This window comes from Lissotriton vulgaris, chromosome 1_1, assembly GCF_964263255.1.
Source record: "Lissotriton vulgaris chromosome 1_1, aLisVul1.2, whole genome shotgun sequence".
In the NCBI taxonomy this organism is placed as follows: domain Eukaryota; kingdom Metazoa; phylum Chordata; class Amphibia; order Caudata; family Salamandridae; genus Lissotriton; species Lissotriton vulgaris.
Genome location: NC_141685.1, coordinates 1763558864 through 1763583094, shown reverse-complemented (window position 1 = coordinate 1763583094; position 24231 = coordinate 1763558864). Strand labels below are relative to the sequence as shown.

General features: G+C 43.6%; 1 protein-coding gene across 3 annotated transcripts in view; it reads left to right on the top strand.

Moving 5' to 3' along the window:
* Positions 1-24231, top strand: part of FGD6 (FYVE, RhoGEF and PH domain containing 6) — a 217270-nt gene that overhangs the window by 34600 nt on the left and 158439 nt on the right. For all 3 annotated transcript variants that reach the window (XM_086919063.1, XM_086919064.1, XM_086919065.1), the window contains exon 2: positions 6090-8493. In XM_086919063.1, the coding sequence (XP_086775189.1) occupies positions 6090-8493 (2404 nt within the window). The remainder of the gene's footprint in view (positions 1-6089; positions 8494-24231) is intronic.

Here is a 24231-nt window from a genome sequence, read left to right as displayed (position 1 = left end):
AAACATAAGCACACTTGTGATAATGTAATGTTGTTATTAATTTGTATTTCTACAAGTGACAATTGACAAAAGAGCAAAGAACGTATGACAAAGGTCGGGGTCACGGGTCAAGTAGTAGTAGTTACTCGGGCTTAATACAGTAATAAATAAATAATTATGTACACAAGACAAGTTCATCGCTGAGTTGGATCTCCTGGAACTGAAATCTGTGACCTTTTGGTGGCACACTTTTCTAACTCAGGCACTTAACCCACCGAGCACTTCCCCATGCAGTTCTTGCACGTGTCATAAATGTGCACTGTTGTTATGGTGCATGATGACCACAGGTGCTGCTGGACACGAGGGTGTATTGATATACTATGCTTAAGCAACGCTTGCCTTGGCACCGCGACAGAGGATGCGCTTTGTATTTCTTGGCGCGGCCTCCTGCTCCCACTCCCACTGCCAGGCTTTCCATGGACCCTGGAGTCCTGATCCTTGAAGCGCAGCCCAGGATCTGAGGGCCCTGAACAGGAAGGAACTCCAGGGCGGAAGTGACTGTGAGCACCGTGTGCAGTGGCCAGGATTGGGAATAATGTGCACACCCTCTCATGGGTTCTTGTCTTGAATGAATAGTTTGTAAATTAGAAAAATAAAGTCAGATCCCTCATGTAAAAACTACTATGAAATAATAAATCCAAAGGAAAATAACCATGTCAATTCTAAATCTGTCTTTGTGAAATAAAGTTAAACCAGCTATTTCTGTTTAGGTTATGGAGAATTCTTGACTTCTTATTTAATGTTACGTACTCCTGATGCTTTAATTTGGTGCGAGGTCTCCATCGAAAGCCAAGTCTAGAGGAATCGGTGGACAGAGGGAAGGAATGAGCAGAAAAAAGCAAAACAGAGGGCAGAAAAAGAGGGAGCAAAAAAAAAAAACAGAGGGTAGAAAAACGAGTAGAATAGGAAAAACAGAGGGCAGAAAACCTAGCAGAAAAGGCGAGACAGAGAGCAGATAAATTAGCAGACGGCGGAAAAAAAGAGGGCATAAAAAACGAGCAGAAGAGGGCAAAACAGAGGGCAGAAAACTGGCAGTAAAGCCTAAACAGAGGACAGAAAAACGAGCTGAAAGGCATAACAGAGAGCGGAACGAGCAGAGGCGGCTCAAACAGAGGACATCAGGTAGGCAGAGAGGGTAGCGGACTGCGGGCAAGCTGGACAGGAGAACCAGGGGCGGAACACAGGCCCCTGCAGCCTCTGCAGTGAGGGGGGGCCCAAGCTCCAAGGGGCCTCCTCGGCACTCAGGCCCGGACTGGCCGTTGCGGGCACCGGGCAATCCCCCGGTGCGCCGCAAGGGCGGGGGCCGGTTTTGGGCCCCTTTTTGTTACAGGGCTGTTTTGCTGCAAAAACGGGTCTGTAACAAAAAAACGGCCGAAAACCGGCCCTGGCAACGAGCGCGGTGCCCGCGACGCCCCCCCCAGCCAAGCACTTTGCCGGTTTTGGTTCTCAGTCCGGCCCTGTCGGCACTGCACTCTGGCCAGAAAGCTCCTAATTGAGCCTGCTAGGGGCCCCTCTTAGCACCGTGCAGGGAGGCCCCCTCAATTTTCGTTACGTCAGTGAGGAGAACTTCTGCATGGGAGCTGGCACAAGGACCTGCTGATGGTGTTAAGCTATCCCGGTTTTTAATAACAATTTCAATGGGTGACAATTTCACCTCCTGAGCAATTTACGCTGCCTGTGTACTCCCAGTGCTGGGCGCTCCTGCCTCATCACAGAAATAACTGCACTGTGAGGAGTTTACCAAAAACCGGTTCAGCGTTTGCTTGTCTTATCTGTTGGGCTAATGAGTTTCACAACATTGCTTCCAGGAAGGGATGAAAAAATAAGCAGATGTTTGCAAGTTATTTTTTCCCTGACGTTTAGGCTCAAAATTCAATCTTAATAATTTGCAGGTCATGTTCATTTTACGTTGTAATGGGGTTTGAAATTGGGGAAGTTGGCAGGGAGGGCGGGATTTTGCAGGAGCAAGGAGACCTTTTTGAACCAAATAAGTCATCATCACAGAAATTCTCCTCACATCATTCTGACAGTTGTAATCTCACCCACTTGCAGGTGAGGCAAAGTTGCGATGCTGGCATAAAGACTTGCAGTGAAGTAATCCATGTGAGAACTTCTCACAGCATTCATTAAGAATCTTTATATTTCCAGGAGAGCAATTGGAGAATCTTTTTCAGATTGAAGCACTGAAAATCAATACTTTTTTTTTTGTACTGCCAATTTTTTCTCACCCAATACCCGTATGAAATAGAAATTGTAATTGCATTTATATAGTGCTTTCTACCCCTGACAAGGTGTCTAAGCGCTTTTCGGTAAATAGCTTGCTACTCCGGAACCCAAAAGGATTAGTGGTGGATTAGTATACGAAAGTATGAGTTAATTTGAGCAGTGGACACGTGAGTTTGTTTGTTGGATTGAATAGGATGAATGAGGGATAGAAGAGGGAAGAGTCTGGAAAGTGTAATTTGGGAGATCATAGTAGTAAGATGAGGTTTTGGGTGAGGTGAACCAGGTGTGATAGAGATCATCAACGCCCAGAGAAGCTAAAACTAATGTAATCTACCACTATTCTGTAAGACCCTAAACAACCATCATTTCAAATTGCACATAGCAATCTAGATGCTTCAATGCCTGGAAATATTGTTCTCTACTTGATTACACTATATAAAAAACGTGTAATAAATAAGTAGTTCAAATGCATTTCATGGGTACCTATGTGCTTTGTAATCTTATGTGTTCATAATTTACGCATTGTAGGAAATGTACTTTGCTGATAATATTCCACCCAAAAACTTTCTCCACAATCATGACTTGGAGAACCCTTCAGCTTTCCTTCTCTTTGATCCAAATAACAAGATGAAACTACTCTGAGCTGTGAAATGTAGGTCTAGAGTCACTTTATGCGAAGAACCTGTGAGGGGTAACTCTGGAACTGGTCGCTTTTCCAGGAAGAAAGAAGTCCTCCCCTGCCTTTTAGGGAGCTCCTATGATAACAATCCACCAAGAACCTTATTATACATAGTGCCACAGAAACGCAACAGCCGTATGCCCCCGCGGCATTGTTATTTTACAGAAGGGGCCGCAGACTCTTGTGTGACCCATTCTGTATCACTGCTGGTGTGATGTAGTGCTAGCACTATCTTTTTCTTTTTTTAAATATATATATATTTTTAAATATATTTTTACTAAACCTTCCTGACAGATATACAGAAATTGCCGATTTATAATACTGATTGGTTACTCTCATCAAGGTACAGTATACAAATGATGGTACAATAATTACACTGAGAAGTCACATCTCTGTCCACGTTCCTGCGCATTTCTAACTCCACCCCTGGAGATACACATATTTCACCTCTGTAGACATACCATTTGGTCCATTTTCTATCCCCCTTTTTCGGGCACCCTCGGGTGAAAAAACGTCTTTCAATCCTGCATCTGTCCAGATCTTACAGCCATACCAATGTGGAAGGTGGTGCCACTCCACCCCATCCCCTCGCCAGTTCCCTCTTTACCAGTGTGTACCCCAGCGTTACCAGTTGTTGTTCGATTTTAGTTAGGTCAGTGGCTGCCCAGATGTTTAACAAGCCCAATTTCGGTGTCAGGTCTACCGTCTTACTCATTGCAGACTGTATATGATCCGTGACTCTCTCCCAGAAGCGATGTACCAGTGGGCCCTCCCTAAGTGCGTGATAGCAGGTAGCCGGCGGCCGGCAGCCCTTCAAGGAGAGGCCATCCTGTTGTGCGCCTATTTTTGGTCATATAAAACCGATGTAAAACCCTGAGTTGTATCAGTCAAAATCTAAGCGTGATGGCCGCCTCCCTAGGTGACATAAGGGCCGATCTCCAATCCTCCTCGTCTATTGGTCCCAAGTCTCTCTCCCACTGCTCCTTGAGCTTGCCAAAACTATCCGGTAGATTATTACTAAGTTTCTTGTATGTTAAGGATATGGCTTTAGACTGCAGTGGCCCATCTAGCAAACGGTTTTCTAGAGACGATGAGTCCGGAATGTCTTCATAGCTCGGAAAAGTCGCCTGTAGGGCATGTCTTACTTGCAGGTATCTGAATACCTCCCCTGGGGCCAACTTATAAATCCTTTGAAGGTCTCCAAATTTGAGTTTTGCACCTTTTTTAACTAAATCTTTCACCACTGAGATTCCTATCGTATCCCATCTACCAAACCCTGGTTGATAGCACAGCATGCCAAATTTTTGAGTGTACCACAATGGTGTCACCTTGGTGAGGGTGTTAGCCAAACCCAGTCGCTAGTTCGCCTGATGCCAAATCAGTATTGTGTGTAGCGCTGGACCGATGTATATCCTTCCTCTAGTGTGGGAGTACAGGGCACCCAGGTAGCCCGTGCGGACGGTCTGATACCTATCCAGGGCATAGGCCGGGTCAGTTGGTGGGAAATATATCCAATGATTCACAGTCACCAGTTGTGAGGCCCAGTAGTACAGCCTAAGGTCCGGCAATGCTATACCTCTGTCATACCCCCCTTTAGTTGGTTTCTTCAATGCCACTCTGGGGGCCCTGCCATCACACAGCAGCGTTCATACCTCCCCCTCTACTGCTGCAAAGTAAGTGTCCGGGATTCGGTGTGCCAGCATTTTGAAAAGACGGCACAGCCCACCAGAGATAGAGGCAATGACTTCCAATGCTTCACATCTGCTCTGCTAGCACTATCTTGAAAAGGCATTCCCTCGTTTTTAACTCTTTTACATGGGAACGTGCCCCGTGTAAGTGAGGAAATCACTTTGCCTCTGCTCCCGTGCCCTAATATGGGCACGGGCACAGAGGCAAACAGGCCCTTAGGAGGTGTACTGACAGTGAGCCACAAATAGGTGGTGAATGTTATTGCATCCCCGAGGGTAGCCCTCTCAAAGGACAGAAGGGGGTCCAGTGGACCCCTCAAACTTTCCCCTGCAGGAGTGTGCAGTCACTCGCAGCACCAGCCTACAAGGGGGATCTCTATCCTTTCTCTAAAGTGCTGGTAGGTTGCCGTCTACACTGTGAAACACAAAGCAGCTTGAAAGCTGCCACTCTGTATTTCACAGAATGTACCCCCCGCCTCCCCCATGGCAGTCAGGGTCAGTATTATATCTTTCATGGTTTTACAGACGTGCACTCCTACCTTGAATAACTCAACTGCAGTTCTTTTTGGTACCCAGTGCATATGACCATGATCATGGACCCATTAATGATCTACATGCATAGTGTGTCATTTGTTCAGAGAGCTCACGGTAAGATAGATCACATGCATTGGATTAAAAGAAAATGTTTATGGAATTGTCTGATCAGTTAAGTTTTAGCCTACAATACATACACAGGTTTGCTTGCTTCTTGGACCTGCTACAGGTGGTAATACCAGACTGCTTAAAGTGGAAGCTTCTAGTATAATAAATACCAATGTTCAGCCAGTTACTGAACTCTCAGGTGTTTCTGTAGAGAGTGATTGAAACAAAGGGAAGTTGACTGCTTTGGTCAGAATCTGATATTGTGATCAAGTGGAGAAGCTAGAACTAGGAACGGTCCTTTATGTTCCTTATCAAACTTAACCAATAGGCGTTAAACTCATTGTGCTGAAAAACATTCTAGAAACAGGATTCCCAGTTTAAGATGACAAATGTATCTTTTAATGGCCTCATACTTCTGCTGGGCAGGGTATTCGGTTAGATTGGAGCCTTCATCCTCCAATAGGGTACACAAAAATAGTTGGTTACAAACCTGCTTTATATGGAATGAAAAGTTTAAAGAACCTCCCTTGACATCTGAGTTCAGTTTGTAGCCTCTTTGAATTCGAGGCCTTGGCTAAGCAAGTGTTTACATCATTTCCTTCCTCAGCACACTAGCTGATGGTGACCATCCATTTAGATAGCTTAAAACTAGAATGTGGTTATAATGAATTTAATTGAAGAATTGTTGTATGTGAAGTCCTACTATGTTTGTGGTCAGTATCGCAGCAAGGATCCTGGCATTAATAATTTCATGAGATGTTGCTAAAACATATAAAATTATTTTCATGTAAAATATATTCCTTCTTTTTTTTTAGATATCAAAAAGCCTCCTGTGGCTCCCAAACCCAAGTTTGCTGTCCATCCTCCATTGGCCCCCAAGCCAGAGTCATTGATCACCAATGTTCTGCAAGCTTCGAAGAAGCCCAAACCGGTAATAGCACCAAAGCCAAAAGTTCTGAAAAGCTCCTCTTTTCGTGAACAGAGAACGCCATCAGCCTTCAATAAAAATACCAGTTTGGAAGAGCTCAAAAGTAACCGCTCTGAGAGCCTGGACTTCTTAAATTGCAAAAATGGCACATCAGGCAACGACACCGAGGATCGTTCTTACATCATCTCCATGTGTTCCTGCAACTTCAAGTGCAACCACAAGCTGGGGAATGGGGGGAACTTGTATAACACCCAGACTGTCTTTGAACAGCTTGAAAAACTCACTTTGGAAAATAATGAAATATGTAGGCAGCCAACACCATATGCCAAAACAAGGTGGAAAAGGGATAACCTGGGTGAAAAAGGAACAAGCACAAATCAGATCTTATTCAACAGCTGTGTTCTAGAAGCTAATGTTAAAAATGATTTTTGTAGAAATATGTTTTCCAAGAACTGCTGTTTCAAGCACAAAGACTCCAATAATGATCTTCAAGGAAAAGGGCGCAATTGCAAAAATGAGGAGATGGAAGGTATAAGCTCTGACTTACTCATATCCAGCTCTGAAGAATGTATTGTGAAACCAAACACCATCATGTCAAAAGATATTAAATCTTGCCATAGTCCGAAAGGAGGCAAGAAAAATGTGTCTCTAATGGACCAAGAAAATGTTGTAAATTGCAGAACAGACAATGCAAATACAATAGTTGGAAATTTACATGACACCAGTGTTAAAGAAACCACTTTGGGGTCACCATCAAAAGTGCTACCAGTCCCAAAGCCAAGAACAGTACGTATTGCCTGTCTCGTCCGCCAAGACTGTGTAGATTCTCCAGGCGATGAAACGCATGAGCCAGTTTGCACAGAGGCTCTTGCCCTTCAATCTGTTGAACCTGCGTTTAAGAAATTGACAAAAATCAATGTACTTGGTGAGAGTGTTTCCTATCAGGAAGAGCAGCTTGGAAATGTGAACCATCTGAATGAGAAAACCAGTTCTTCGTTTGAGAGCAAGGACTTATCCTTGCTGGAGGTACCTACTGATACAGAGTGCTTGGATATTCAGAAGGTTGGCACTGTGACTGCACAGGATACCTCAGTTGTGGGAGAAATGGTTGACCACACACTGGATAGCGATCTGGCATTCACACCAAACCTCGTTGACAAAGATGAAGATTCCAGTGAACCTGGTACTGTGGAGAAAAGGTCAAGTTTCATAAGATGTTGTTCTCTCTCCATGAGCTTACCAAAGCAGCTCAAAATAACTTGCAATCAGCATTTATCTTCAAACAATGGCCTGGTCGCTTCTGCACCAAAGAAGGACAAAGGGCTTCAGTTGAAAGCTGAAAGTTCCCCAAGGGTTGTGCCGAAGAAACCCCAAAGACACAGTTTGCCAGCAGCTGGACAGCTTAAAAAAGCTGCGTCTGAGGAAACAGTTGAAAAAAGTTGTTTTGTTTCTAATGACGTAAAACATTCTGAAGGGGTTGTGAATGAAATTCGACTACGACATGCATTGGGAAAAGAATGTTGTGTTCCACCGTCAGAGGACCTGTCAAAACAGGCTTCTGAGAAACCAGTCTGGAAACTACATCGGCCCATTCTTCCATTTTCAGGCAGCCCAGAGTCCTTAAAGTTGTCTTCCAACCATGCTCAGTCTACAGTTACCACAAAACCTAGAGCGAAGTCCTTATCATCCGTTGACATGGAACGAATTGACAAGCCGTCCAAGGACTGTCCAAAGAAAAGTACTTTCAAAAAGCTCCTCAACATGAAACTGTCGGTCTGCATAATAAAGAGCGATTTCCAACGTTTCTTGTGTAAAGGGAGCCAATCTGGAGACTGCACCACAGCTGGATTTTCATCTGGGGAAGGAAACAGAGTTGGCCAGAATTTCAGCTCGACTCCCTCATTTGGAGATAGAAAAATCAAACCTAGCAAAGCACAATCTGTCGACTCTTGTAGCCCGGAGTCGCAAAAGAAAAGACTGAAGGATGAGAGTCAGGTAGACATGTCCACCCGTCAGCGTTCTGGATCATTAGGGGATCAACGTACATTTTCAGTGCAAAACCCATCCGATCAGCTTTTGGATTTTGAGACAAGCCATTCCCAGGCGGACTATGAAAATGTCCGTCACTATGAAGAAATTCCAGAGTATGAGAACCTGCCATTCGCCTTGCACTCGGATAAAGATGCAACCTACGAATGGCAGAATTCTAGCAGCGTGGAAGACTATGATGCTAACGTGTATGAGGTGCAAGATCCATATGAAAGGGGAGAACGAAGATATCTATGTAACAGGTAATGACCACTAATGTTGTGGAACTATTTATCAGATGCCTCCGAATTGCCAATGCTGTGTTCTATGGCTTGGTCAATATTTGTGTATTGTTCTCCATTTGTGTGTTGGGTAATGCAGTCAAATGCTGAGGGTGTGTAAATTGTTTGAAATAACAAAACGTTTGTAAACACAGGTGATTGTATGCTGATGGATCATTGAATAGATCAAAAGAAAAATGTTCAAAACAAGCACAAAATGGGAGAGTTTCGAGGATTACTGTGAAAGAAGCAGTGATATATCCCAGCATTAAATAAAATATCTTTGCCAGCAAACTTTAAATTCTATATCCTCATCATACTTGTGCAAGTTAGACTTGTCTAGTCAAATGGTATCTCAATTCATGATTTAGTTTTGAGTTTAATTTTGATGTTGATTTACAAGCACCATTCTAGTCAAGCATTATATGATGGTTTATTTTAGCTCCATAGTATTGTTTATGGCCAGCTAATACATTTAGGACGAATGATGAAAGTGGCAGAAAAACAAATTCTACATTTTAACGTGTTATAATTTCTTAGTGTCACCTAGACCATAACTTATTATTGGACTGTGAATTCCTATGCTGTGCCAGACCTGGTGTTGTGTTAAGCTCTATATGTGAATTGCAGTATGATTGCATGGCTTTATGTGATTGAGCACTATATGAAACAAAGCATGGTTTCAGTGAACACAAATCATATATGTATCCTAATAGAGGGTTGGATACGGCTTTCTTGTAAAGCATAACTTTTGTCCTTTGACTGTGAGGATTTTTTCTGTCTCAGAGTGTTTTGAACTGGAATAGTATGCGTCTGTTCAGGTTTTATTATAATGATATACCAGCTTATAAAGTTCAACCCTGATCCTATTGGATTAGAATTCCACAGTTCATGCATCTTCCTATCTTAAAATGTCCTCAAGTAAACTTTAAGCAACACCACATTCAGGTTCCTGTGAAGTCAGGAGAACCTTCTCTCACAGGCCAGTGCTGTTCTGTAAATTTCATCTACTGGTGCATTTCTCATCTAGTTATCACAACAGTTTGTCTTTCGTTATTTTACTGAATATACATGATTACAAACCATACCATTGCTACAGGCATATACCATCTCCCATTGAATTTTGACAACATGATTCATGGTTAGTACTTCGATTTTTGTCGCCTCACGGATGTGCTTGTGTGTTAAGCATTTACTGTCCCTGTGGCAAGACTGCACTTTGCTGCTTCTGTTCTTTCTTAGAGGGTGCATAGTTGGGGGTGGCAGTGGGCTTGTGGTAGTATTGTTGCTGTTGCGTTTGGACCTAGAGAATGGGGATGTTCAATATGTGTTTTGGATGCGACAATGGGTAAATGTTCATGAATAAATTAACACCAGTGAAATCCTCCTTGTCCACACTGCCTTAAGGTATATAGCGGTGTTTTTAGGTGTTGTGGGTGATTTATAGTTGTGCACTTGTCACAGGTGGAATTTGTGCATTATTCTGTCGACCACCTAAGGAGGTCATTTATGTACATGGCCTCCTTTTCCATTGTTTCAGGTTCAGCATACCATGGAGCCACCTGATATCATATGCAAACACATGTGCTTCTGATGACTTCACTGATAGATTCTGGAGACCAGAAAATACCCTTCCACCTAAGTTGTACTTTTTGCGGTTTGTGCATGTGCACCACAGCTAAAGGAACAGCTTTTCTCTCCACGCTCCATCCAGAACAGATTACACCTGCCTGGATACCATGTTTGTGGGGAACTTGAAATCTTTTGTGATATGTAAAAAACAATCCTCTATTTTTGTATAGTCACTGTTGAAAATTGGGTTGTTGGTTGACTGGAGTGTGAACCCTGGTCAAGGTACACATTTAAGGTTGTTGGATGCCTGTTATGTTCCTGAGGCTTCAGATCAGGTGGCCAGCCAACCAGCCCTTAGAGTCACTCTGGGTTCTGGGTTCAAGAGATGTAGGTCCAGTCTTTCTCACCCAAGCAAGAGGGCAGAAGGTCAGCATAGCAAAGCAGGAGTCCAGCAGAGTAGCAGTTCTTTAGCATCACAGCGGTCCTTTTTCCTGGCAGAGTATCCACTCATCCTGAAGTGTAATGAGGTGGTGGTGATTGATGTCCTTCTTTTATACACAGCTGTGGCTTTGAAGTGGGGAGAAGCTTCTAAGGCCATGCTTTTAAAGTGCATAGGTGCCCTGCCTTCTCTGCCCTGGCTCCAGACTAACCACAGGGGATTTGCAGCCCTTTGTGTCGAGGCAGGACACAGGCTATGTTTATGTATCGTTTCATGAAGCGCAACAGCTGCCCCAGCAGAGAGGCGTCCCAGCGCTAACAGCAGTAAAACGGGCGAGGCAGGGGGAGACCGGCCTAAGGCTGTGGGTCTGTCTCCTCGAAGTGAAAGTAGGGCTATGCCCAGCTCCTTCCTCCCATCCTGGCAGTGATGGCCCATCCAGTCACATCTAAGCTTCCTTTGTGTGTGGCTGTTTCGAGGAATACACAAAGCCCAGCTACAAGCTGTCATCCACACCCAGTTATGTGACCCATAGACAGGCTGCAGGCACAAAATGGCTAAGGCAAGAAAATTCCAACTGTCTAAAAGTTGCATTTTCAGAATTGTAATTTAAAATCTGACTTCGCCATTAATTAGGATTTTAGATTAAGATTCCAAAAAAACCAAACATGAACTGGTTATCTCTTCCCATTTGCAAATTACACTTCAAAAATGTAGTAAGGTAACTCCAATGTTATCCTATTGGAGAGATGGGCCTTGCTGTAGTGAAAAACTAATGTAAGAGTTTTTCATTACCAGGACATGGAAAACTTAAAAGTACATGCCCAACTTTTTAAATACATTGCACCCTGCCTTCTAAATGCCTTATATGTATCAAAAAGTAAAGTTTGGGCCTGGCAAAAGGTTTACTAAGCAAGGTTGAAATGGCAATTTAAACTGCACGCAGGCTTAAAACATGTTCAACGGGCTACTTAAGTGGGTAGCATTTATTTTAAAGGCCCTGAGCACATGTAGTGGCACTTTAATGGGGCCTTACAAGTAAATTAATTATGCCAATTGGGTACAAACCAATTCAACCATGTTTTAAGGAGAGAGCACAAGCACTTTAGCTCTGGTTAGCAGTGGTAAAGTGCACAGAGTCCTAAGGCAAACAAAAACAAGTTCTGCAAAAAGTGCAGGGCAAAAGCAAAAGGTTTAGGAGTGACCCTGGAGGGCAAGTTCAACACACACTATGAGAAAATAGCTGTATTTTTTTTATCAACAACCCTTTGATAACGCTTAAGTTTAGCATCCCAGCTCTCCACTCAGAAAACACAGTTGTGCATGCTATTTTAGTGAAGTTGCAACTTCCCTATTTATCTGATATAGAGCCTAAATGTCTGTTTGTATGTGAAGTTGAGGAATAATGCGACTATGAGAGTGAGGAAACACTAGAGTGGTCTCTTGGCCACACCTGACATTTCTACGTTGTTGTGAAAGAGGAGATACATTTGTCCATGAGAGGAAGTATGTGGGCTGGGTGACTCAGAGAGTCAATGGAGGAATGAGGAACAGTAGGAGAACAAAAATCAGTGACCACAATTGTGTAGTCACTAGGTGACTCTTTCAAAGGATCGTGTTTGCTTTCTGCTTGTCATTTACAACGTGGCTAAAAGGGTTCTGGACCACAGATATTTACTCGAAGGGACAAAAACAGCCCCAGTTACTTGACACTTTTGTCCAGTGGGAATGGTGAAAGGGTACTAATGCACAGGGTCCTGGAGCAGCTAGACATTCTTCTCCTCGATGACACTCACATAGCCCAGATACTTCATTGAGCCACTAGGTCTGCTTCTATTCTTTGTTAGGACCTTGCACGTGCACTACTATCTATTTTAATTGAGTTTTATCTTCACAGTGTTTTCCCATGCTGCAGATTCGAGCCCTCTCTTGGCTCTCCTTGGTGTGGGGTATAATTTTGGCTTTCGTGCGCTCCATTGCTTTCCATCGACCAATGATTTAATTAGTTTCTAAAAATCCACTGCTCTAAGTTTATTAAATATACACGAGTGAAAATGTGACTAGAATCTTTTGAATTACATGGTGTGCAGTGGAAAATTGCTTTAAGCGACCACCGGATATTGTGACCGCGCCAATGCATCATTCAACCCAGTGTTGATGGCTGCTTCAAATATGAGCTTGTAGAACTTGTGTATAATAAAAAGTTTCCTTATTAATCCATGTAGACGTGTGAAAAACTTGCGCCCTTATCCCATGAGTTGAAAATCTTTCCCAGAAGGTAGGGCTCATGGGCTCATGGGCTAATGGGCTGTGAATGTGCTCGAAGGACTGTCCCTAGACAATAAAATCCATACGGATACTGTGCTCGGACATTTATTTTTATGCCAGAATTATTTTTTTTGCCTTCCTAGGCCTTCTTCTTCACCAAAGGTGAATGTTTCTTCCTGGACTTATGATAATTATTTAGTGATGGCACATTTGGAATAGGTGTTGAAGAAGAAAAGATGAGACTAAATGATGCAAATAATGAGACAATTAATGACACTTCAAGATCCAGGGTATGGAAGGGAAAACCGCCCTTCCATCTCAAGGAGTAGTCGCGCGGATTGCATTCACGGGGTTCTTTGTAGTTCCGTTTTTGTGGTCTTTAAATCGTTCTGGGCTTTGAAAGTGCTGAGCTAAGAGGCCTGTGGCTTCGTGTTGGATGGCACTCTCTCTTGAAGAGTATATGTGAGTCTCTTTTTTCAGTCCTGGCGTGTGGGGATTGAGTGTGATCCTTTCCGTGAGGATAGCCGTCTCTGCGCCAGGTCAATTCATTTCGGGGACTGAACTCTTCTACAGCTCGCAGATGGCCACATGGGTTTTGGATCTGGAATGCCAGGAGTCAAAGATACTTCCCAAGGTTCATCCCTCGCTATCCCTCTCGCTCAAGCTTGCTTTGGTGTTCAAGCATCATATTTAGCTGTGTACAAGCGTAGATTATATTTTGGGTTTTTATGTGTGAAAAGGAAACAGCATTTGTTGTACCATAATATTGCAGTCAAAATATCGACCCACAGGTAGGTATACCGACTCCCAAAGTATTGTCATAGCAGATTTAATAATAGTAGATCAATAATTGCCTTGATTTATTTCGGAGGTCGATATAATAGTCCCGATATATCTCTCGGTTGATATTGTGACATAAAACCGTACAAACAGTCGGTGAAAGCACGTTTAAAAGTTTTCCTTTCGACTTGAAGTACAGGTCCCAGTTACTAATCCTCAAGCCGCTTTGGAGTTTTCCACAAAGACTTGTGACTCTGGACCATCGTGGGACGCTCAGAGGAAAGACAGATACGGCTGAGCGTTCATATTGCTCCACAACAGCCTCTTCCTGTGGATTATTTTAGGCAGCAGCTCAGGAAATATCCAGCCCCTGCTCAGCTCCGTATCACAGACCATTTGCTACTCAAACTTTAATCGCTCAGTCGCTGCAATGTGTTCTCCAAGATCCATGAAATGGTTGTCCTTGGGGGCCAACACAGACTTGCATGTTACTTTAGGAACTACTCTTACTCCTGAGCCCACAAACACAGTAATGTATTGTCACAGCACCAAAGACACAACTGCATAACTGCTGCATGCAGGCTTTTATATTCTGACGCTTCAGATAAGAAATGCGACCAGCTCTTCTATTCGTTATGCATGACCATGCTAACAATCATGTGCTATAATACTGCTCATGTATGATACTTGCTGTTAAAGAGAAGTCAAGGCTCCAAGCAGCGCTTATTGCATGAATACCTTTGATTTTAATATATCTGGGCGGGTGCTAAAAACATGGGTGCAGTGGTGCAAGCTACACACTGTGTGTCTCTTTCTTCCACGGTGTTGGTGGAGACCTGACCGATCCCCCTTGTATGTCATCTGTGACACATGTGACAAAAGTTTCAGAACATAATCCTTTGTGTGCTGTGCCTTGTCATCATGTTAAATGGTGCGTTGATTTCTGATGGTGCTGTGGCCCATTCTCCCTCAGTTCTGATTTCTCTTCTCGATAGTGCCCTTGCAAACGGATGGAGCACTATTCATTGCTTGTCCCCAGGTGAAGTATTTGGCTGGATGTCTTAAGAATGATTTCACAGCTACCCAGTGCTTAATTTCTGCTGGTGGGTACCACCTGAACAGTTGAACTTTTGTTTATGGGGCTCTGGACGCGCTACTATCTTCCACATTGTCCCTTTTCCGGTCTGATGCTGTCCTAATTAGCCAGGCTATTTCCAAAGTGGTCTACGGAACTACTAGGACAGCCAATACAGTTATACTTTACCATGTTTCATATTGGCAGCCCTTCTTCTATTTCCACAAAGCATGATGGAAATAAAAGAAGCACTATGGTTTTGCGTCCTGGCTCATATGCAGGCTGCTGTCCGACCAGACCCAGTATAGAGCTGAAGAACAGGGGAGAGGTCCTTCCTTCCTTGAACTATGCCCTCTCCTCACTCAGCCACCTGAGCCTTCAGAAAAAGTTTGGTAACTGCCACTTACTTTATTACAGATTAAGCACTGCTGTTGCCAAAGAGCAGGATGGCACAGTGGCACAGGGACTTGCTTATTTCACTAAGGACACCTACTGCACACTTGTGACACTTTGAACATGGTGTTTCATCCTTCAGGGAGAAGGAGAGAGGCTGGGTGAGCGAATGGATGCTTTTCATTAAATTTCAGTCACCATCCAAGCAACACGGTTGCAGTGGAAGCTGCAAGAGGCGCTGCCACATACGCTGGTGATGCCGTGACCGTCTGCAGTATCGGTGGGAGCCTCCGTGGCAGCTTAGGTGGGCTTTGCTGTGCCTGAGCATTCAGATACGGATTTCAGAGGCCTTGATTAGCTGTTATGGTCACAGCAGGTTGGGGAAGGTAGCTAGTCCTGTGATGCGGAGTGGTCTTAAAATATCTAATTTGCTTGAGGATTGTAAGATTCAACCGTTTTCTTGCTGCAGAGCCGAGCTCTCTCTATCTAAGACGGACGCCAAAGGTACCCTGGTTCCATCCACTGTAGAGGAGAAGTGTGGCTCAGGGGTTAGAGGCGGCAAACCCGGAAGCTGAGATCGGTCCTGGACCAGGGTTCAATTCCCCGCCTCGGCGGGTCTTGGGCTCAATAATTCCACGGACTCGATAATTCTCGTTCCAGTGCCTACTCGACTCACGGGTTCACACTCTGCGACTCTGGGCAATAGCTTGCTTAATCTCCACTACGGCCCCTCGCGGCGGGATGCCTGGCTTTCACCTTGTGGATACCCTGCTGGGGTTATCTCACAGGGGAATACCAGGACGGGTTCCCAAGGCAAGCGCCTTGATGCCTTTGGGTGATACGTGCGCTATATAAATCGCAATACATTTACATTTACATTTACATTTACTTGAGATTGCAATGAAAGAAGATAGTGAGGATCTCTTCATGATCTCCACAGTGCTGTCCAAAACTGGCAAATGTGACAGACCTCTTACATACAGGGAGCAGATCAGCAGGACATGCATACATCTATAATAGACCCTAGGCCTGCTGAGAACCTGACGGCAAGATCACACTCTGCAAACGTGGCTGAAGGTTCACACCACCTCTGTGCAAATACCTGATTGTGGTGGTGCGGCTCTGTTCTCTGCTCAGTGTGGTCAGTATCCTGATCTTGCACCATAAAAATGCTGTGGAAAACCTATTCTTGGCGTTAATGGAGGAGCTGAGCCACTCCTTAGGAGCAAAGATGCAGTGAAACTAAACCTGATAGATGTCTCCCTTCACACAGCTGGGAAATAAGCTCAGTGCATGCTGTGGTTCGATCTCCCTGCCGAGTCTTGCATTGCAATTCAGCTGAGTCCGCTCCACTGCAGTGTATGCGTTGTTCTGTACCCACTCAGTCTTGTGCTCTTCCAAGGATCATTCTCTAGCATGTCTGGGTTTTATAGTGAACACAATACAGTTGTTTGTTTACCTAACTCTAAACTTTGTTGCTTTTCATGAAGCTGTCTTTGAAGTTCAACACCCCGCTGCAAATCCAAGCCGGCTTGTTACAAATGTGTTTTACTGGAGCCAGTGGTTTTGGGCATCCGCTGACCTGTTACAGAGGAAATTTTAGTTTCTTGCCAATTCCATCTTGGAACGTGTTGTTGGTGTATAAAGGTGTTTATGGATTTTAGTTATTGCTTTAATTTATATTGTTCAAATTAACTCGTATGTGGTTTTTTTTGGCCTGGCCATGTCCCGCCCAATACACAGCTAATCCAACTGGGTAGCTGGAATGTCAGCCAGCCTCCTCTGTGTTACCCGCGGTACTTTGAAGGTCAACCAGCACATGACCGGGGATCATTTTTAGTGCAGAATAGTTTAGAAGTAGTGGAAGATGCTTAGCAGAGTTATTTGTGGAAACCGCACGCATCATCCTTTGAGGTATTCAGGATCAGCAGCAGCCGTATAGCGGGGCATCCTGACATCTGCCCGTGAGAAGGATATAGTTGGTTGGATTATGACCCATTGGCATGAAAAGTTCCTCAAACATGCAGACTTGGTTTTATAAAGTCTGGACGGCCAGGGGAGAAGACTACTCTGCAGATGTCCAGGCCTTTGACTCAGCAGTGGTGTAATGCTGTTGGCTGGGGCACCATAAACCTGATTTTTTGCTTAGTTAGAATTCAGTGTGGATGGAAGAATCTTGGGTAAAGCTGTTGGAGCGGCCTCAAAAGCATCCAGTATCCTACCACACTGGATCTAGAGTTGAGAAGAAAAAAAATTTGAAACTGGGGCCATGTGAACCTGGGGCTGCTTGCATTTAACATGATGTTTATCCAGATTTCCTGGCTTTCAAAGAAAAAAGTCTGAGTGAATAACTGTTGGTCATAGTCCTTGAAACTGGGGTTAAAATCTGATGCTTTAAATGGAAGTTGCTCTACAAGCTTAGTAAGTCCTGGCAGATCAACTTCTGTCGCACAATGACCAAAGATACCGACATGCTCATTATAGTCTGAGGCCCGAAGTAGGCCTTACTACTGCAGCTCCCTTGCCCTCACTACATCATTTTCAGTTTTATTATGTACAAAAACGGAGGCACTCGCTTAGAAGTTCCCTAATGTAATACTTTTGACAGCCCTGTTAAGTTTTAAATCTGTGGTGCGATTTTTCCACGTGACACGACGTAGACAGCTTGTACGCACCTTTTATTCTCCCGTTGAGTAAAAAAAAAACAATCTATTCATATCCCCGCCTTTAAAAAAAAAAAAGCTCTCCTTTGATTATAAAATATTACAACTGTTATGAAAACAAAACAGGACTTGCAGCCGAGTCCTAATTGGAGCTTAAGAGGGGGAAAGGATGCCAGGACATCTGCAGGTTTGTATTGGGAAGTTGGCACAGGAGTTTGTGAAGGGATGCTTTGAGTTAAGACTTGTATTAGTGGGGGCCAAGCAGTGCATTTGCTCTGTTGTGACTTGAAGCTGAGCAGCAGAGCACAGACTGTTTGTCTTCTGGGTAATCCTCCTCCTCGGGGCAAACTATACTTTTATCATCTCCCCACTCAGCATTAAGGGAGAGCATCACAGTGTTTGCAAACCGCTAAAAACCACCAGCGGCGTCCTGGAACTGGCGTGATAACTGCAGCTGCGTTGTTTATTAGTGTTTGATAATTATATACAACCTGCAATTTTAATTCATTCTATAACCTACGGAAAGATGTTCTTTTTTCAGAACGCATAGATTTCTGGCATTTTTATGTAATGTAATAGAAACGGTTTTTAACATTTGTAGCCAATTTGGTTATCTCAGTGTTATGGAAACCATTAGACCCAAAGCATATGATTGTCTGGTGAGTTGGATGCAGCATCTACATGAAGGCTTTCCTGTAACTTCTCTTTAATCCCCTCAGCAGTATATCCTTTTCTGTCATCCATCTACTAGTTCCACTTAACAGAAAAAGATGAGGTCCCTGCCTTGGGAATTACCCTAACATTGGTGGGCCCTGGAGTCCCTGTAAGTACTATAACACGAGAGGGACTAAAATTAAAACAGAAAAAAAAATGAACGGAAGGTCCCCGATGCCCACCTCCCCACCACCCTGGGTGTCATGCTTCATTATTGCCCATGCTTGCTCGCCAAAGAATCCTCTATTGACAGGCCAGCTTCCTGTATTTAGCAGGAAGTACTAATGGATGGAATTCTGCAGGAACCATATATTAAAAATCATGGTTGCCTCCTCAATGGGAGCAAGCAGCAAGATGATTAGAAATTAAGAAGATGCATAGAAGTGATTACTACGCCTGCATCAGGAAGGTCAGCCTATTTCAGGCCTTGGCCCAAACCAGGGTCTTTGACTTTGCCAGGACTGGGAATCCAGGCGATAATCAGCCCAGCCAGCCCGGTCCACAAGCTGCCCCCTGTCCTCCACCTGGGCTATCCAGTTCCTCTCCTATATGTCTGGGGCCCCATTTTCAGTAATAACCTCCCCATCCCTGTTTTGTCATTATCATCTTGCCTCCTGTGTTTTTTTTCCCTCTAGTCTCTCTCCAGTCATCTGTAGTTTCTTCGACCATGTTCATCCATGTGTCTCTATTCCCTTATCGCTTCACTCCCAATGTCCAATATGCTCACTCTTCTTCCTTAGTGTGTTATTTCCTCAACCTCCTACCCATCCATCATACGTTTGTCTGATGTTTTTTTGCAGCCTCACTTTCTTCAGGTGTCTGATTGTCTTGACTTTCTAAGCTACAACATCATTTGGCCTCTTCTGCACTTTTCTGAACTCCTCTCTTTCCTCCCAGTTCCCCAGTGCCTGATTTACTCAATCACCACTTATCCTCATGCAAATTTCCTATACGTCTTTCCTCATAATGTTTAATTTGCCTTATAGTTCACTATGCATTGCATAATATATCCTCAAACGTCTCTTCTGATGGGGTTCCAAGTGTAAGTTGTACAACTTGACTGATTCAGGTGCGTCTATGAGTTTGTGCATGCTGTTGTGTGTCTTTGTGTCTTTTTGGTGAACTGATTACCATTCCAATCTTTCTTTATTTCGGTCAGTGGACCAGAAAAGAACTGATTACTAATATTTTTCTTGCTCGGGACACTTTTTGGCAAAAAGGATGTCCATAGCTTGGGTTCAGTATATATGAGCTATGCAGATCAGCTCCATGCACACATCATCCTAGTATAATTATACACATCCCATAGCACGTTTGCTGGGTTTACGGAGACACACCATTGGTAATATTAGGACAAGTCACTGACTTGATGCACAAAAGGTCATTAGTTATTTAGTACGGGTTGGGTAGTCGACAAAGGTTCTGCTGTCTCATTCAGGTTGAGTGTGTACATGCTAGTGGGTGAAGACTCAGCCGAAAGCTTTCTCATTACAAAACAGCACCTAATAATTCAATCCATTGTTGTCTGTTTCGATAAACTCCCAGTAGCTCTTAGCCAGATATATTAGGAGACCATACGTAACCAAATTACTTATCAAGTGAAAGTTAGCAAAAGCTCTTAGGCGTCTGCCTTGGTCCAGTTTGTTTCCATGGTAGGTAGACCGTGCTCGCATTTTTTTCTGATCTGGCACCTTCTTTGGTAACAAATAGGTTTTTTGGAATAAAAAAATTATGTGGATCACAGTGTTGTAAAGTACTCGGAGATCTGTATCTAATGTGAATTGTGAAACTAACTTGAGAACAAGATGTTATTAGATGAGCTTAACCTGGACTGAGCAATGGCAGGGCAGAAAGAGGAAATTCAGCCCCTGGGGGAGATGGCTTTGTTTAATGTAAAAAATGTAGGTAGCCCTATAGCGTATGCTGTTAACAAGCCTAATATTGCACAGTACCCAAACGACTGTGATGTGAGGTTGGTTGATGTGTCTCAAATGCCTGATTTGACTGATGCAGATGATACAACATACAGAAAGAAGCGAGCCTTGTAGATGGAAACAAATGTATTAATGCATATGAAGTGCACTAAGCCCATTCAGCAGAATTTGTTTTGAATCTGGGGTGCTTACCCCCATCTGACTTTTGCTCCTCTGGTATTGTTTAAACCATGTTATGGTGATGTCCGTCTTCTTGGATTGAACAGTAATCCTCATGTCCCATACTCTGTCTGTACATGTTGTGCTAGTATTGCTAAGAAATAAGAGCAGAAGATTATTCATGCCTAGTGACCCAAGAGAGACAATAACCCATTGAACAGACCTGCCAGCTTTTCGTAATTTTGCAAATCGCAAATTCCGCACAATTGTGCAATGCCGGCGAAAACAGCCTCTGTTTTGCAGGGCACTCCACTCCTGCATTACTATTGGCTGCCATGCTGCACGTTCTGGTGTGCATCTGAGTGCTGCCACGGTTTTAGAAACCCCAAAAAAGAAGCCAATGGGAGAAATGTGCACTCCCAGTGAGAGCACCCGGTCCATCCAGCTTTCCCGTGTTTACTCTTTTGCCGTGTACGGTCTCCATCTTTACCCTGTTTAGTCAGTGCCATTGTTTCCGTGTATTATTAATCCGGGACTTAATTATTTTAGGACGCTTTTTGCCTTAACCAGCTCTTATGGGACAAGCTGCCCTGCATTCACCACATTTCACGAGAAAATACAATTTCCAAAACGCACTTTGCTGCAAGGCGAAAATAAGTAAAGCACTGTTTGGAACTGGTACAGGTATTATCTGCAGCGCTTTAAATCGACATTGGAATCCATTACTATTGGTTCTTTGCGCAGTGTTAAATCACCTATATGAAGTGCATTTTCATTCTGTGTCTCAATTTGTGGCACGCTCCTTTTTAGACAGCTCACCTCTTCAAAGGTTCCCCACAGGCCGAACTTGAGTTTTTATTCCAGTAGTTATAGGCCTCTGTTTCCTGTACCTGGAGTGGTCCATCTCTGCGTTCCATCTGGTATGACCTATGATGGATCACTGAGATATCTCGGTAATCTGCCCGGATATGCTGAGCAGAAAAACACACATCTAGTTTGTGTACACATCTAGTTTGTGTTCATTATTTTGTCAGCATATTCTCTACACAGATAATAAACATTAAACATTAAACATAATCGGTATTTGCATTTGTCACTGTCTCTTTCACAAGAAAGCTTACAAATATGCATAACACAGAACACAGTAAAGCCTTTTTTGGCTGTTGCTCTTTGCTGCTTTAGAAATACTTAAGCTGTAAGTTGGGGAGAGGAGTCGGTCTAACGGCTAGGGCGGTCGACCTCGAATCTGGGGAACTGGGCTTGAGTCTCGGCAATGACGCTGAACATCCTGTGATTATGGGCAAATCACTTAATCATCCCATGCCTAACAAAACAAGCATTGGCATAGCCAATAGTTTTTGCCTTTCGGACCTTATAAGTGTTTAGTTAGAGCTAGGCTGACTCTAGGTTGGAAATATTAAAACCCGCAAAGGTGAAAATGAAAGCGGGCGTGTAGTTCAGCCTGCGAGTGGTGCGCCTCAAATTAAAATAATAAAACGCGCAATGGTGAAAATGAAAGCGGGCGTGTAGATAAGCCCGCGAGTGGTGCGTGCACGCTATAAGGAAACAAGCACGGCCACGCAGCGCACTCTTGCGGATGTGGGGGTGTGTCCTTTGCCCGGGGGGAGGGGACACGCCTTCTAATGAGGGGGGTGAGAGACTGCGTGAAAGACCAGCGCAGCCACGCTAATTAAAAATAGATGACCCTGTGCACCGCTGGTGTCTCCCGAGAGCAAATCGCTCTGGGAGTGAACATTTCCCAAAAAGCTGGGACATCTACACGCCTTTGGCCAATTGCGTGCTGAAGCCAAACGCAAAGGCCAATAGCGTGTGAGCACCACACGCACGAGCTTCTACAAAAGCTGAAATGATTCCAAGAGGCCGATTCCTAGAGCAGCGCATGCCCGCTGCGCTTGGCTCGACCTAAAAATTAATGAGTCCTCATGTAATGCAACTGGTGCCATGTAAAGCGCTCTGATACCCGAATCGGGTCAAGTTTGAGCAATATAAAACACTATATTACAAAATTACTATTTTTGGTAACATTATTGGAAGGGTTTAAAACACAAGGTAGCCCATTGGCATGTGAGTGAAAAGAAGAAGGTTTCTGATGATGAAATAAATCTTTTACTTATCATCCACGTGGTAGAGTAAGAAAACAACCCACACAATAGAATAAGAAAGATTTTTTTACAGGTCAAATGTCTTTGACAAAAAGTATTGATGCTGTGTGTTACTTCTCCTTTGTTTCTAGGTAACAGTAATACACTTGCTATTATATAACTTGCTGCATAAAAAATGAGTCATTTTACCAAATAAAGTGCAGCAAAGATGCAGCAAAAAATGCAGTTGTGTGCCTCAAAATTTAGATTTTTGTGCCAAAATATTTGCTAATCCATGCCTGCCGCAAAATCCAGGGGATCGGATTGAAGAGCCCCTCTATTCCCCCACTGTCCTGCAGCATTACTGACTTTAAAATTACAATGTTTAGTCAGTGTTTCTCATCAGTGTGTAGGAGAGGCCATCCTATCTGAATATGAATAGTGTTGCTTCCTGTCACTTTCTGCAATATCAGACTTTCTGGCCATCTATGGAGGTGAGAAGTCGGCTGTCTTATGGACCTATCTTCTGTGACGTCTTGATCATGATATATATGATCATGGTCAAAGGAGACATACCACCTCAACATTTTCTTGTAGTATTGATGACAATCCATATTGTCTTCTTTGAAAAAACTGACAGGAAAGCATTTAATGACGGCACACCCTGTCTTTTTTCTTTGGATAATATGTTGTGTGAAGCCCTTATCACTGAAGTAACGCTGTCCCCCGCCTGACAACTTGACCACATCCTTGTCACTGGCATCCTTTTCCCAGTCTAGTGACAGGAAGGATCCTTCTGCGGGCTATATCTTCAAATAACATGTCTCTCTCAGACTTTACCCTGTGGCCGGATTACTTTTTATGGCTCCACAGAACCTTCAAACATTGTGAGTGTGTCTGGTGTTTGCAGCCAGTCCTCAAAGTTCAGTACCTTTTCAAGGAGTGTTCCCACCCATTTTTTGCTGAGATTTGGCCCAGATTTTCCACATCCTCGTCTGTGATTCTGAATATACCGAACTACTCCCCTCTCTGGTGTTTTGTCATGTAATCCTACATGCAATTGTGTGCTCTCATTGGAGAATTGGTGCACTCTATAGACATTTACTTCCTGGACTTTTGTCAGGTGGGATCACCATATTTGTAGGTAGAAGGAGAAATACACTTTTAATTTCCAAAAATACCCTCCTACTCCAAAATGTCATTTTCTGCGGATACATCATTAAGAAAAGCCCTAGAAATAAATCCCATTTTTTTGGCTTTCAAATATTTTAGACTTTGATTGCCTGCCAGTGGCGCCCCTCCCTAAAACAAAAAAATACACCCACAATATTTGTGCGAGGTTGTCTCTCTTTGGTCTTATTATAGAACTGTTGACGCCCCTTCACCGTATCTACTGACCTGACTGTCCGTGACATCGTAGCACTGCTTTTGACACTTGTGAACATCATAACCAAATTTATGAACAACAAATAAAGTAATTGGTTAGTTACGTTGATGAAAGTACTTTAAAAGCACACTGAAATGAATGTTAAAACCATAATTCTTGCAAATGCCCCACGACTAGAGGAAGCAACCCGTTTTAAGTCCAAATGTACCCTAAGTAGCCTCAAGTCAAGTCAAGTCA